The 15,748-nt window shown below is 42.1% G+C and overlaps 1 protein-coding gene across 1 annotated transcript in view; it reads left to right on the top strand.

Annotated features, from left to right (window-relative positions):
- sema6bb (sema domain, transmembrane domain (TM), and cytoplasmic domain, (semaphorin) 6Bb) overlaps positions 1 to 15,748 on the top strand; it is a 224,698-nt gene that overhangs the window by 180,224 nt on the left and 28,726 nt on the right. Inside the window, exons 14-16 of the mRNA XM_036579602.1 lie at positions 1,365 to 1,505; positions 2,433 to 2,510; positions 9,660 to 9,718. Of these exons, the coding sequence (XP_036435495.1) occupies positions 1,365 to 1,505; positions 2,433 to 2,510; positions 9,660 to 9,718 (278 nt within the window). The remainder of the gene's footprint in view (positions 1 to 1,364; positions 1,506 to 2,432; positions 2,511 to 9,659; positions 9,719 to 15,748) is intronic.

Genomic DNA, 15,748 nt, shown 5'->3' with positions numbered 1-15,748 from the left:
ACATCACCACATTTTTAATGTATAGTTATAGCGCTGACAGATAACGATATAAATACTTTCAGGTTTGATTCGATTTTCACAGTTTTATGTGGTAAAATTAGCGATGTAACATAAACAGCTGTGGAAATAACTCAACGTTATTGCTGTAGCCGCCACATTAGCCCATATTAGGAACACCAGATTTTCCCTACTTGTTTGAAATAAGAGCTTGATAAAGTATGAAAACACTCTGTCAGGCTGTGCTGGTTAAGCTGTAACTTTAAGTTGTGTCATGTTAAGTTTGTTAATGTGAACTGTGCTAAGCTGTGCAGCATTAAGACAACCTGTGTTAAACTGAGTTGTGTAAAATTGCTGTGCTAAGCTGTGTTGAGCTGTGTAAAAACCTGACACTGTTTTAATGTGTCCTGTGCTAAACTGTGCTGTGTTAAACTGAGCTGGGTTAAAATGTGCTGTGTCAACTTTACTGTGCTAAGCTGTGCAGTGTTAAACTGTGCTGTGTTAAACTGTGCTGTGCTAAGCTGAGCTGTGTTAAACTGCCCTGTCTTAAACTGTCCTGTGATAAACTGAGCTGTGTTAATCTGCCCTGTCTTAAACTGTCCTGTGTTAAACTGAGCTGTGTTAAACTGCCCTGTGTTAAACTGTGTTAAGCTGCCCTGTTTTAAACTGAGCTGTGTTAAACTGAGCTGTGTTAAACTGGGCTGTGTTAAACTGCCCTGTGTTAAACTGTGTTAGGCTGCCCTGTTTTAAACTGAGCTGTGTTAAACTGGACTGTGTTAAACTGCCCTGTGTTAAACTGCCCTGTGTTAAACTGAGCTGTGTTAAACTGGGCTGTGTTAAGCTGCCCTGTGTTAAGCTGTGTTAAGCTGCCCTGTTTTAAACTGAGCTGTGTTAAACTGAGCTGTGTCAAACTGGGCTGTGTTAAACTACCCTGTGTTAAACTGCCCTGTGTTAAACTGAGCTGTGTTAAACTGAGCTGTGTTAATCTGCCCTGTGTTAAGATGCCCTGTGTTAAACTGAGCTGTGTTAAACTGAGCTGGGTTAAACTGAGCTGGGTTAAACTGATCAGTGTTAAACTGTGCTATATCAGTCTGAGCTGTGTTGTGCTAAACTGTGCTGTGTTAAATTGTACTGTGTATGCTGCACTGTGTTAAACTGAGCTGTGCTAAGATAAGCTGTGTAAAATCGGGCTGTGTTTAATAGTGTTATCTTAAACTGTGCTTTTTAAGCTGTGCTATGTGAAACTGAGCTGTAAGCTGAGCTGTGTTAAGATAGGCTGTGTTTAATAGCGCTGCATTAAGCTAGACTGTGTTATGCTGTATTTTGTGCATCTTATCTGTAGTGATCTCTGTGTTGTTGTGTTGCAGGTGCAGTCAGGACACTCCTCAGGCCCGGCAGCTGCTGTCTCTCTCTCTGGACTCCATCAGCCACACCCTCCTGCTGGCCTTTCCGTCCTGTGTGGTCAGAGTGCCTGTAGCCCGCTGCCAACTTTACTCCCGCTGCATGAAGTGAGTGATACGCACACACACACTACGGAGTGGGCAAAATGACAGCACATTATCGTTATTGTGAAAACTGTGTCAACATCGGTGGAGAAACCTCAGGGACGTCTAGGCCTCAAGAGAAGGCCAGAACTAAATGAACTTAATGAACTGCAGGTTCATTAAGACTTGGGCTCAGTTTCTGAGCTGCTGAGCTGACGTTGAGTGTTTATGTTGGTTGAACTGCAGCTGAAATGTAGTTAGTGTGTTTGGTGATATGACTGGTGTGTAATTGTGCAGAATTGTGTAGAATTGAGGTGTAACCATTGCCCCATAGATTGTTGTTGGAGTAGGAGAGTCAGAGCGCACATTACGTTGCAGTGCATGCTGGGGACTGTAGTGCAGCACATTGTGAAACAGGCTAATATTAATAGTAAATTAAAATACTTTTGCAGGCCAGATAAGCTTGTGTCCTGGGCCTGATATCACAAGTAACACAAGACAGAGAACAGCAAGATTCAGATCGTTCGGTGGACATTATCGCAGTTATTATACGTCATAAAATCTGCCCAGTCAGTTGTAACTTTTTACCCATATAACCTTTGTTTACATCTTTTGATTCAGTGTTAAATAGAACAAAAATGTACCAGTTTATCATTTTCTATCTTTGTTTTGAACTACAAGTACCAGCACGTCCTTAGTTACTGCAAATTGACAAAGACAACATGATCATCTGTATTAGAAACAGCTTTAGTGTCCCCAAACTTTTGATGGGCAGTTTGTACAGACTCCCAGGGGGCACGCGCAGACCTAGTGAGGCGCACTCTTCCACACGTCAGCCGTGTGACGAGCCCGCTGAAGCAGGTAGATCATGCGTGTGTGAAGTGCAGCAGAATGGAACGTCATGTCGTCTGGGGATTTAACCACAATCTGTGTTTTTCTTTCGTTCCACAGAAACTGCATCGCCTCTCGGGACCCTTACTGCGGCTGGACCAGGGGGAGCACCTGCTCCTTCCTCCGCGCCGGCACCAGGTAGGCCAGGGAGTGTACAGGAAATAACCTGCGCTATTGGTAGATCATTTTGCTTGGAGGAATTAAAACTGCCAGTGGATAAGATACAATTAAAGTAGTAGATTAGTCTTATAATATTCTCACTACAGCATCTTAATGAGATACAGTTGGTGCAGTTCATGCTAAAAAAATGAAAAATGTAATGAAAAGTGTCTTTGTGGTTAATGAGCTCAAACTCACAGTGAAAATATGAGAGGAATTTAACTTCAAGTGAAGTAAGTTTAGTCTAAGAAAACAAAAACCCTTCACTGTTTATTGGCACCCCTTAAAAATTCTAACAAAACTGACTTCTGATTTATATTTCACTTGAGTGAAACCTGAGTGTTCAGGGACTCTTAGGCGGTCATCCATGATGTCCCGTTTCACCGGATACAAATATAAGGTTACACAGAGGCCAAATTCCCTCATTCATCAACATGGGAAAGATCAGAAACTACACAAATAAAATGAGACAAATGTGCACTGACCTTCATAAATCAGGCTATTGCTAAAAAAATTGCCTAAAAATGCCCACTGTAATAACTTAGCAGTTTAAAACAACCGGAGCCGTAGTGCACTCCAAAAATTGGTATCTTGTCAAATAAAATTATCTTAAATAGAGTCAAGAAATCTAATTTTTCTCTTGTTGAGATTGTTGAAAGCTTAATTTAAGATTATTTAACTTATTTCTAGACATTTTTACTTGTTTTAAGTCATTTTATTAAGTAAAATTCTCACAATATTGGCAGATAATTGTGCTTGTTGTAAGAAATGAGCTTAAAACCAGCAAAATTATCTGCCAGTATAGTGAGATAATTTTACTTAATGAAATGAGCTCCAACAAGTAAAACATTTCTGGAAATGAGCTAGATACCCTAATAATAAGTGCAGAAACATCTCAAAATGGGAAATGTTCTGTATATAGACTATATTTAGGATCATTTTACTTGACAAGATACCATTTTTGCAGTGTAGACCTGCCTGGAAGAGGTTGCATGTTTATTTTACCTCCATACACAGTGAGGAGACAGTTAGGGAGGCAAAAATAGTATTCTCCAAAGATCATGGTTGGAAGAGTAGCATTTTGGGGTCTCCAAAACTACGATTAGATGCCGCCTCCATGGGAAGGGCTTACTCGTAGAAAGCTTTTTCTTTCTTCTAACCACAAATGTTGACCAGGCGCTACTGGAACTTTGACTGGAACCAGGTTCTGTGGTTAGATGAGACAGAAATAGAGCTTGTTGCACTCAAGGTGGGTTTGGCGTAAAATAAGAAGGATGTTTATATAAGAATGGTGGAGGATCTGTGATGTTTTGGGGCTGCTTTTTCCTTCAGAGATTCTGGAAACCTTGTATGCTGAACTTCATGAAATATTAGAGGAGTTTAAATGAAAATCTGGCTGCGTCAGATACAAAAAGGCAAAAAGACTAAGTCTGGGTTGTGGGTGGGTCGTCCGCTGATCCACAGTCCACACAAAAATAATCCAGTGACTATAGAATTCACTGGTGTATACAGATGTGTATATTGTGTATATGTGTACGCAGCGTGATTCAAAAAGATTCATCCGGTTTCAAAATGATTTATTTCACTTTTAAATCATTACAGATCAATTCAGTAAACTGTAAATGGTTTAAATGAGCATAAAGTTTATTATGTAATTGTACAAGGTCTCAGTATGAACCTCCTCCAGCTGTACAGACAACATCAACACCATAGTCAAACTCATCCCATACTGGATTGAGCATGTCGGGTGTCGCTGCACTCACGGCTCTTTCAGTGCGATTTCGGAGATCATCCAGTGTTGTGGAACCAACGACGAACGCTCTGAGCTGTTGGAGGTTCACTGCCCATGAAACTCCTGTTGAGTTTGTGTCTCACGTCTACAGGATTGTCTGAAGATGTTTAGTGTTGATGTTTACCCTGTAGTGTGTGTTGGTGTGTGTGTGTTTGTGTACACAGACAAGCAGATGCTCAAGGGAAAAAAGGACAACATTAACGTGAATTAAAGGTGGAGTATATTGACCGACTGATTCTGTGAAACAGCAAAAATAAGTTAATGTAACCCACCTGTCAAGCAGAAACAGAGCAACCTCCTCATCCCCCTTCATGCCTTTCAACTCTCTATGAAGCTGAAGTCACCCTCAGATGCCAGAATGTAACTGCTGCACCATTTAAGGTAGAAAGTTCAAACAAGAAGCTGGCAAATAAGAAGCTGACTTCTGATTAATCGAAAAGCTGGATGCAAAGTTTGGCTGGACGATGAGCCAGGAAACTTTTCACTGCTGAAGTGGAGTTTGACCGGGCCGCAAGCCAGGAGGCTTTTCTCTGCAGAAGTGGGGTTTGACTTGGTGACAAGTTTAGAGACTTTTTTGCCATAGTGGGGTTTGACTGGGCCATGAGCCAGAAAATTTTCGCAGTGGTAACAGAGTTTGACTGGGCAGCAAGCTGGAAGATTTTAACCACAGTGATTTCACTGGGCCGTGAGCCAGAATGTTTTGACCACCATTGTGTTGAGTTTGACTGGGCAGTGAACTGGAATAGTTTTACCCCTGTAATGACGTTGAGCCCAAATATTTTTACCATGGTAGTGCAGTTTGACATTGCAAGCAACAGGAATATTTTTACCATGGTAGTGACATTTGACTGGGCCATGAGCCGGAATATTTTCACCATGGTATTGACGATTGACTCAGCAATGACCTGAAATATTTTTTACCCTGGTAATGTTTGACTGGGCCATGAGCCGGAATACTTTTACCATGGTAGTAAGGTTTGACTGGGCCATGAGCCAGAATACTTTTACCGTGGTAGTAAGGTTTGACTGGGCCATGAGCCAGAATACTTTTACCGTGGTAGTAAGGTTTGGCGGGGCCATGAGCCAGAATATTTTTACCGTGGTAGTAAGGTTTGACTGGGCCACGAGCCGGAATATTTTTACCATGGTAGTGAGGTTTGACTGGGCCATGAGCCGGAATACTTTTACCATGGTAGTAAGGTTTGACTGGGCCATGAGCCAGAATACTTTTACTGTGGTAGTAAGGTTTGGCGGGGCCATGAGCCAGAAGATGGTAGTGGAGTCTGGGCAGCGAGTTGGAAGAGCACCACAGTAGTGAAGCTGACTGGGCCATGGGGAGGGAGACTTTTCATTGTGGTAGCAGAGTGTGACTGGACCACAGGCAAAACAACTCTTGACTGTTTAAACAGGGATATGAACCTTAAAGTCCTGTGTACAAGTTTACTGTGAGGTTACTGTGCTTTGTTTATTTGTTTATTTGTTTGTTTGTTTGTGTGTGTGTGTTAATGTTGTTGATGGCTTGGTGTCCTCATATATATTTAAAGAACCAGGGCTTCATACAGCTGTGTGCTGAAAGCAGTTCAGTGTGACTGTCAACATTAACATTAATGTTAATCTGCAGTGAGATTAATATATAATCATAAACTCATTAGTGCAGTGTGTAGAGATATTACTAATCTGAACATTCTTTCTTTCTTTTCTCCCCCCTCTGTCTCATTCTCCTTTCTCTCTGTTTCTTTCTCCCTGTTCCTTCTCTCTCTCTCTCAATTTTTATCTGTCCCATTCTTCCCCTCTCTCTCTGTCTCTCTCTCTCTCTTTCTCCCTTCCCTGTCTCATTGTTCTTTCTCTCCCTTTCTTTCCCCCTCTTACTTCTCTGTCTCACTTTCCATTTCTGTCCTATTCTCTCTCTCTCCGTCTCTCTTCCTCTCTCTCTCTCCTTCCCCTTTTGTTCTCTCTCTGTCACTCTCCCTTTCTCTTTCTCTTGCTCCCTCTCTCTTTCTGTCTCTCTCTTCTTCCTCTTTCTCTCTCTCGCTCTCTCTCTCTTCCTCTTCTCTCTCTTTCTCCCCTCTCTCTCCTTCTTCTTTCTCTCGCTCCCTTTCTTTCTCTTCTTCCTCTCTCTTCCTCTCTCTCCTTCTCTCCCCCTGTCTCTGTCTCTCTCCTTCCTCTCTTTCTCTCTCTCTCTTCCTTCTCTCTCTCTCTCCCCCCTCTCTCTCCTTCTTCTTTCTCTCGCTCCCTCTCTTTTTCTTCTTCCTCTCTCTTCCTCTCTCTCTCCTTATTCTTTCTCTCGCTCCCTCTCTTTCTCTTCTTCCTCTCTCTTCCTCTCTCTCTCTCCTTCCCCCCTCTCTCTCTCTCCCCTCTGTCTCTCTCTTTTCTGTCTATCTCTTGTTACTCTCTCTCTCTCTCTCTCTCTTTCTCCCTCTCTCTCTCTCCTTCTTCTCTCTGTCTCTCGCTCTTATGAAACTGTATCTATAAGTTAAGGCCTCTTTATTGAGTTATGTGTGTAAATACAGGTTGTCTGGCAGTTAAATTTAAAAAGTATCATACACACAGACACACACACACACTCACTCACACACACACACACACACACACACACTGTTATCTGTTTACACTCCTCACACACACTCGCTCCGTTCTCTCCGTTTAACGAGGGCAGTCAGATCGATTCCATATCACATAACACTAAAAATGTTTTAGTGTCTATTTCAGATAACTGATACACACACACACACACACACACGCACACACACACACACACACACACACACATTAAATATGTAAAATAAACAGGTTGAGAATCTCTCGGAGGGATCTGGGGGATCTGTTTCTCTGGAACGTTCCGGATGCTCTGCCTGGCCTTCAGTTTCACAGAGCTGCTATTGTTGTGTGTAGAGCAGGCAGAGCCGAATCCGTCAGCTCATTTAAACTCATTTAAACTCTCCTGCTCTCAGCCTGCTCTGGTGGAAGTGTTTGTTTTTGTTCATTTTCAGGGCCACTTTGTAAGAAACCTGGAGAAAACCTGCAATATTAGCACCAAAATACTTGCAAAAGTCATATATATTTCACTTTTTATTATCAAACATTGGCCAGTCATAACACAATATTTACATTGTCGGTACGTTTTATGATGAATGGGCCAATAGAAATGATGCAGAATAGGCAGAATTTTGGCAAAATAGACTTTTTATTCACCAGCTTTGTATTGGAATTTGCCGTTCCACCTTAAATGCTGCAGCAATCAGGCGCCGAAATGTAACTGCTGCACCATTTAAGGTGGAACAGAAAATTCAAATAAGACTTTGTTTGCGAAAACACATCATTTTGCTGTATTTTCTGTAAACTTTGTTCGGTTCATTCGTTTTGGTTTCTGTTGTCATCTAAATTCAGTTCAAGCTAGCAGTTGTTTTTAGTGCTGAGCTAGTTTTTATTTTAATCCTGTGCAGCCAATGTTCCCAAAAATCATCCAAAATTATCTTCATATTAAAAGCTTTTTTAAATTAAGTTCAGTAGTATTTTTAAAACTCTTTTCATATGTAGTTGCATGACTCTTTATGTATACAGTAGCCTGTCATGACCATCGGTGTACCATGGATTTTGTATTGTTAAGGCTGGCTTACTGTTACTGTTCAGTGTTATGGCCTTAAATTAGCTGAAGAATGCAGACTGACATGTTTAGGACTCAAAGATTAGGACTACTGACTTGAGACTCGCCTTCACTAACTCGGGGCTTGAATCGAGACTCGACTATCTTGACTTGAGACTTGAGTGTGAAGACCTGAGGCTTACTTGTTGCTTGCAACTTAGTGACTTGTTCCCACCTCTGCTAATTACTTGTTAGCTGCGCAGCCCCAGCGCAGAACTAAAGACGCAAGCTCTAGACACCAGACGAGTCTCGGCTGATGGACTTCAGAGGTAAAGCGGGGTAAACAGTGCAAATTTGCTATTCCTTTAAAGATTGTGTATCTGTGTTGGAGAGGACGGTTCAGTGAAGGTTGGTGCTGCCTGCAGGGACTTATCCACCGTTTTAGCTTTATCATTGGAAAGAAGCCATTTCAGAGTCGGCCCGTGGTCGTTTTTCTTCATTAGAGGAGCTTAAGGGTAGCCGCTGTCTCTTAATAGAGCTCTGTGATGTTTCTCAGAGTGTGTGCGCGAGAGACGTGATCAAGAGCGAGCTGCTCCGTTTGAAAAAGATGCAAAAGTGGTTCTTTGTGTTCCTGAAGTCCTGAAGTTGTTATTCTTCTTCTCCTCGTACCTTTTTTCATCAAATTTCCTCTTTGATTTCCATTATTGCTAATTATCAAAGCAGCGCTGAGAGCAGCGGGGCAGAAGAGTAAGATGTTTTTGTTCAGACAGGCTAACGGTACCAGCGGCGTTTTCTGACGGAACGCACTGTCTGTTAGTGCTGATGATTTCCTGTTTTATTTTTATTGAAAGCAATCCTCAGTCAAATACTGGCGACTGGTCCTTAATGCAACACTATTTTAGTAGTTCTCATGAACATTTTCTAAGACCCATAATCTAAAAACAGCAACATTTAAAGCTGCACAGTGTAAGATTTCTTTATTGAAACTGAAAGAAGGAGCATTAATGAGTCAGGAGGAAAAAAAGATGATGGTATATGGGTCGAATTTGGTGGGAGTTTTTCTGACCATGTAGTACATTTTTACATTTTAACGTCACGTTCACAGGCTCAATAAGAAGCTCCGGCTCGATGTTTAGGTCTCAAATGATCCCAAAATCAACATGAAGATGTGATGACAGTAGTAAATAATTCACTCACATCCTCAGAGACGCTCCTTCACCAAGTTTAGACTGAGTTCTGTTTGAATTCTCCTTCAATCATCACATTCATCCACTCAGGGAAGGGGGCCAAAGCATAACCCATGCTACAAAATGTTTTTCCACACGTTGCATGCAATTGCACATTTCCGCCAGAGGGGTCTCCAAATCCCCAAGTCTAATATGCTGCAGCTTCAAAGTAAACTACATACTTAAAAATGATGTTTCTTCAAGGGCTCTTTAGTAAAGATTGCATGATTAAAGGGTTCTTTGCATCGTGAAAGCGTTCTTCACATTGAAAAGAGTTCTTTTTTGAAAAGTTCTGTATAGCACCAAAAAGGGTTCTTCTATTGTAACAAGCCTGACATCGCAGTAACAGATGACTAGGGAAGTTCTATCTTCAATTCACAGATCTTACATAGATTTTTACACCATTATTTAAATCTTACATAGTGATGATTTGACCAATGAAGCTTTCATGCAGTTTATGGGAATGTGTAGCCTGTTCATGTGGATTTCTGATCAAAGTTTTTTTGGTTTCTCTGTTTTTTCTCCAGGCTTCCCTTCGAACAGGACGTAGATCATGGAAACACCTCTTACTTGGGCGACTGTGACGGTAAGTGGAGGTTTTTATGGTTTTACTGCTATTAACTGCTTACGCGCTGTAAAATAAAGGCCGCTTTTCCACTGCATGGTACGGCTCGACTCGACTCAGCTCAACTCTACTCGCTTTTGGTACCAGCTCTTTGGTTTTCTGCTGCAGATATAGCGCCCCCTCAATGCAGCTGGTCATCATAACAACACCAAATGGAACTGCCATGGTGTGAATTTTGTTTATGACGTAAATGTTGTTCAGATATCAGCAAGACAAAAGACGGCTGAAAAAACGAGGAGAGTTTGGGAAAAACTACACCAGAGTTCAGGCAACGAGACGATTCTGATTGCTTAAAAACAACACGAGAGGTAATGCTAGCCTGGCAGCTAACGTTAGCATACATGTTTAGCAGTTCTCTCCGACCAGATCCACAGATCAGTGATCTGTAGCGTTTTTACATCACCTGTTGGTATCAGCTCAGCTCGCTCGATGGAGGTGATACCAAAAAAGGACCAGGTACCAGATTTGCCTAGTGGAACCACAAAGGCAAGTAAAGTCGAGTTGAGCCAAGCCGCTACCATGCAGTGGAAAAGCGGCCACTGCGGTTGAGGTCAGTTTTACAGTCTGAGTGTCCGTGTGGGGTTACACAGAGCCATAGAGAGTCTTTACACGCCTCGCCTGTCGATAGCTTCGGTGTAATCAGAGTCAGAATTTTTTATTTGACACAAAATTGGTACAAAATAGAAATGATTCCTGTTGGTGCAGATTTTAATAGAAATTTCAGTACCAGTGTAAAAAAAAAAAATATATATATATATATATATATATGTAAAATATCCAACACACACATTTACTAATGTACACAAATAACATAAAAGATGTGCATTGTTATGTACAGTCACATTATAAGTACTGACAGTTATAAAGAAACTGTAAAAAAAGGCTGGTAAGCTTTTGGAGTTACACCAGCGATGAATATGTGGCTGTTGTCTGAAGGAAACTTTGTATCTCCATTTTTGATTTTTTGAGTTTTTCATTTTTTAACATAATTTAAAAATGCCTGTTGCTCTTTACATTGTATGTAAATTTCATGAAGAATGGAGCAAAAGAAACGTCCCAAAACGACTTGGAAAGACGTCTGGTTCCATTGACTTACATTAGAAGTAAAGTAGGTTTTTTCCTTCTCCTGTAAAGTTTTTGGAGCTTCAAGGTTTTCTTCTGACAGCAGCGATATGGACTCTGTTTATGCATTGAACTCAGTTGAGACATAAAATTTGCCTTAAAAGTTTCCTTAAAACAACCTACAAAAGCACTCGTACATCAGAGAAATTGCTGTATGAATAAAACAATACTTTTGTTTTGTTGTCGCATCTTCTGCAAGCATTCTGAAAACCAAAGACAAGAACATGAATAGCTGAATGAAAAAACTATATTTTCAAGGTAATAATAATAAACAAACAGACAAGTAAATCAAACGAGTAGATCAGCTGTGCTGTCTTCGTATACGTGTGAGTGCCGGCCTTTGGTGTCATCATTAGCTCTGATCTCTGTTTCTTCTCCATTATTAACATTTATCTCAGAATAGTACCAGACTATTTCTCGGGGCAGACGTATGGGAGTATGAGCGTGTAATGTGTTTTACTGCAGCAAATCGATTGCGGAGTCAGAAACAGCGCCTCACGGCCGGCCGTCTTTGATCTGGCCGTTGGTTTCTGATGAATCGCTGGTGCAGGCTAATCTGCGAGCGCCACCAGCAGTGGAGAGGCAGAGACCTGCCATAACGAGCTTCAGCACACGCTTTACCGCTTTAATCCACTCTCCATCAGCCCGTTTGAAGTCGCTCTCTCGCTGCTTTCTCCTCTAATAGGCTTTGGGAGGTAATGATGACACAGAAAAAAAGGCACCGCTTCATTGTGTGGCTGCCAGCTAACTGTAAAGGCAGTCCCAGCCAATTACAGCGCAGCCGCACACCTTTACGTTCTGGAGGAAGAAGAAGGAGAAATTCACTCCGGAACATTTCGCTTCATGTTCAAACAGGTGTTCACCTCTGAGGCTCTAATAAGCAGACTGAAACATTTGTGCAGTGTGGCCTATTACACTGACTGGCCACTTTATTTGAAACCCCACTTACTGCTTCTGCTCATTGGCCACTTTATTAGAAACACTGAACTTGTTCTTCCATTCACTGGCCCCTTTATTAGAAACACCCACCCTGTGCTTTCACTCACTGGCCCCTTTATTAGAAACACCCACCCTGTGCTTTCACTCACTGGCCCCTTTATTAGAAACACCCACCCTGTGCTTTCACTCACTGGCCCCTTTATTAGAAACGCCCACCCTGTGCTTTCACGCACTGGTCACTTTATTAGAAACTCCTACCTTGTACTTCCACTCACTGGCCACTTTATTGGAAATACCTACCTTGTGCTTTCACGCACTGGCCACTTTATTAGAAACATTTACCTTCTGCTTCCACTAATTGGCCACTTTATCAGAAACACCCACCTTGTGCTTCCACTCACTGGTCACTTTATTGGAAACACCCACCTTGTGCTTCCACTCACTGGTCACTGTATTAGAAACACCTGCCTTGTGCTTCCACTCACTGGCCACTTTATTGGAAACACCTACATTGTGCTTCCACTCACTAGCCACTTTATTAGAAACACCTACCTTGTGCCCTACCTTGTGCCACTCACTGGTCACTTTATTAGAAACACCTACATTGTTCTTCCACTCATTGACCATTGACAGCTCAATGAGGGCTGAATAAATACGGTGGAGATCCATAAGCACAGCAGGAGGCAGAGAGAGAGAGTGAGAGAGAGACAGAATTGAGGGAGAAAATTAAAACAGAGATTGAGAGCAAGCTTAAAGAGGGAAAAAGAGATAGACGGTGGAAGAGAGAGAATGAGAATGATACAAAGGGAGAAAGAAGGAGAATGAGTGTCAGAGAAAGAGAGAAAGAAAGAATGACAGTAAGAGAGAGAGAGATGGACTTTTTGTAAGTTCGTGTCACATTAAGCACAATCCATTGTCATCATTCAAAAGACAAAATTCTTGTTTCTCTGTAATCTTTGACTGAAGTGATTTCCGCCTCTTAATGCTTACACACACACACACACACGCGCGCGCGCACACGCACACACACACACACACACACACACACACACACACACACACACACACAGTCCGTGTCTTACTCAGATGTTAGGTGATTCCACTCATGCACGGATTTATTTACCCTGACTTATTTTTTCCTGATGTTCCTCTGAAGTGTAAGAAAAATCATGTTTTAGAAACTACAGAAAATGCGCATCAAAATATTGGAGCACTTTTTTTCTGTGGAGAAAAATGCGTCTGATTTCCGATTCACGTTGACTTTGAGCAAGAAGGCCAGACGCCTGTTTGATGACCAGAGGCAGGACTGACAGACGGAGCTGAGGGACGGGGAGGAGACGGGGGTGCAGAATGTAAGGTAGAGAGGGAAGTTTATAGGATGTCAGACTGGAAGGAGGAGGAGCTTCAGGCTGTAGTTAAGCTGTAGTTATTCTACAGAGTGAACATAAAGGAAAGAGATGAATGGAAGATGGTGGAGGAGGAGTGAGGAGGGGTGAGGAGGAGTGAGAGAGTCAGTGTTGGGTTTACAGCAGTGACGGACAGAGTGTGAAGGTGAGAGTCTCCGATGTCACACACTCATCACCCCGACATCCGCCATTGTCTGACACCTCTCTCTCTCTCTCTCTCTTTCTCTTTTTCTCTCACCCTCCCTCTTTCTTTCTTTTTTTCTCTCTATATCACTTAATTCTTTCTTTCTCTCTCTCTCAATTCTCTCTGTCTCTTTCTCCCTCACTCTCTCTCCCCTTCTCTTAATTCGCTCTCTCTCTGCATTTTTTTTCTTTTAATTCTCTCTCTCTCCCTCTCTCTTATTTTTTCTCTCTATATTCCTTAATTTTCTCTTTCTCTCTCTCTGTCTCTCTTTTTCTTTCTGCGCCCCTCACTCTCTCTCCCCTATCTTTAACTCTACATCTCTCTCTCTCCTTTCCTCTCTCGCTCTCAATTCTCTCTCTCTTCATTTTTCCTCTCTCATTTTTTCTTCTCTCTTTGAGTCCCTCTCTCTCTGTCTCTCTCTCTCTCTCTCTCTCTCTCTCTCTCTCTCTCGTACCTGACCCGGTACGCCCCGCTGTCTGTCCTGCTTTGCGGGTGTGTGTGAGGATGTTAATTAGATGCGCTTGGCCACTCCTGCTGCGCTGAGCGAGTGCTTAGTGATGTGCTTCAGAACGGCAGGACGTTGGGCCGCTCTCTTCCTCTCCTCTTTCACGCACTGGTCACTTTATTAGAAACGCCCACCCTGTGCTTTCACGCACTGGTCACTTTATTAGAAACTCCTACCTTGTACTTCCACTCACTGGCCACTTTATTGGAAATACCTACCTTGTGCTTTCACGCACTGGCCACTTTATTAGAAACATTTACCTTCTGCTTCCACTAATTGGCCACTTTATCAGAAACACCCACCTTGTGCTTCCACTCACTGGTCACTTTATTGGAAACACCTACCTTGTGCTTCCACTCACTGGCCACTGTATTAGAAACACCTGCCTTGTGCTTCCACTCACTGGCCACTTTATTGGAAACACCTACATTGTGCTTCCACTCACTAGCCACTTTATTAGAAACACCTACCTTGTGCCACTCACTGGTCACTTTATTAGAAACACCTACATTGTTCTTCCACTCATTGACCACTTTATTAGAAACACTGACCTTGTGCCACTCACTGGCCACTTTAATGGAAACACCTACCTTGTGCTTTCACTCACTGGTCACTTTATTAGAAACACCTAGCTTGTGATTCCACTCTCTGGCCACTTTATTAGAAACACTGACCTTGTACTTCCACTCACTGGCCACTTTATTAGAAACACCTACCTTGTGCCACCACTCACTAGCCACTTTATTAGAAACACTGACCTTGTGCCACACACTGGCCACTTTATTAGACACACCTACCTTGTGCCACCACTCACTAGCCACTTTATTAGAAACACTGACCTTGTGCCACACACTGGCCACTTTGTTTGAAACACACTGCAAAAAATATCTTAGCAGGTGAAAACAAATTAAATCTAGTCAGTTTATCTAATGTTCTTCATTATGAGACTGTTGTAAAAATTTTATAAGACTATTGAACTTATTTCTAGACATTTTACTTGTTTTAAGTCATTTTGTCTGTTGAAAGTGTCTTATTCCATTGGCAGATCGTTTAACTTGTTTCAAGCATTATTTCTCGAAACAAGTAAAAAGTGCTTCTCCAGGTGAGACCGAGTGTCTCTCAGCTGGTCTCTCATGAGGCCTGCTGGAGAGCGGGAGTGCAGGATTGATTAGATTTTGATTTTTTCTCCAGCTCAATGAGGGCTGAATAAATACGGTGGAGATCCATAAGCACAGCAGGAGGCAGAGAGAGAGAGTGAGAGAGAGACAGAATTGAGGGAGAAAATTAAAACAGAGATTGAGAGCAAGCTTAAAGAGGGAAAAAGAGATAGACGGTGGAAGAGAGAGAATGAGAATGATACAAAGGGAGAAAGAAGGAGAATGAGTGTCAGAGAAAGAGAGAAAGAAAGAATGACAGTAAGAGAGAGAGAGATGGACTTTTTGTAAGTTCGTGTCACATTAAGCACAATCCATTGTCATCATTCAAAAGACAAAATTCTTGTTTCTCTGTAATCTTTGACTGAAGTGATTTCCGCCTCTTAATGCTTACACACACACACACACACGCGCGCGCACACGCACACACACACACACACACACACACACACACACACACACACACAGTCCGTGTCTTACTCAGATGTTAGGTGATTCCACTCATGCACGGATTTATTTACCCTGACTTATTTTTTCCTGATGTTCCTCTGAAGTGTAAGAAAAATCATGTTTTAGAAACTACAGAAAATGCGCATCAAAATATTGGAGCACTTTTTTTCTGTGGAGAAAATGCGTCTGATTTCCGATTCACGTTGACTTTGAGCAAGAAGGCCAGACGCC

Source organism: Colossoma macropomum, unplaced genomic scaffold (assembly GCF_904425465.1).
Source record: "Colossoma macropomum unplaced genomic scaffold, Colossoma_macropomum, whole genome shotgun sequence".
NCBI lineage: Eukaryota > Metazoa > Chordata > Actinopteri > Characiformes > Serrasalmidae > Colossoma > Colossoma macropomum.
This window is presented reverse-complemented; position numbering and strand designations above follow the sequence as displayed.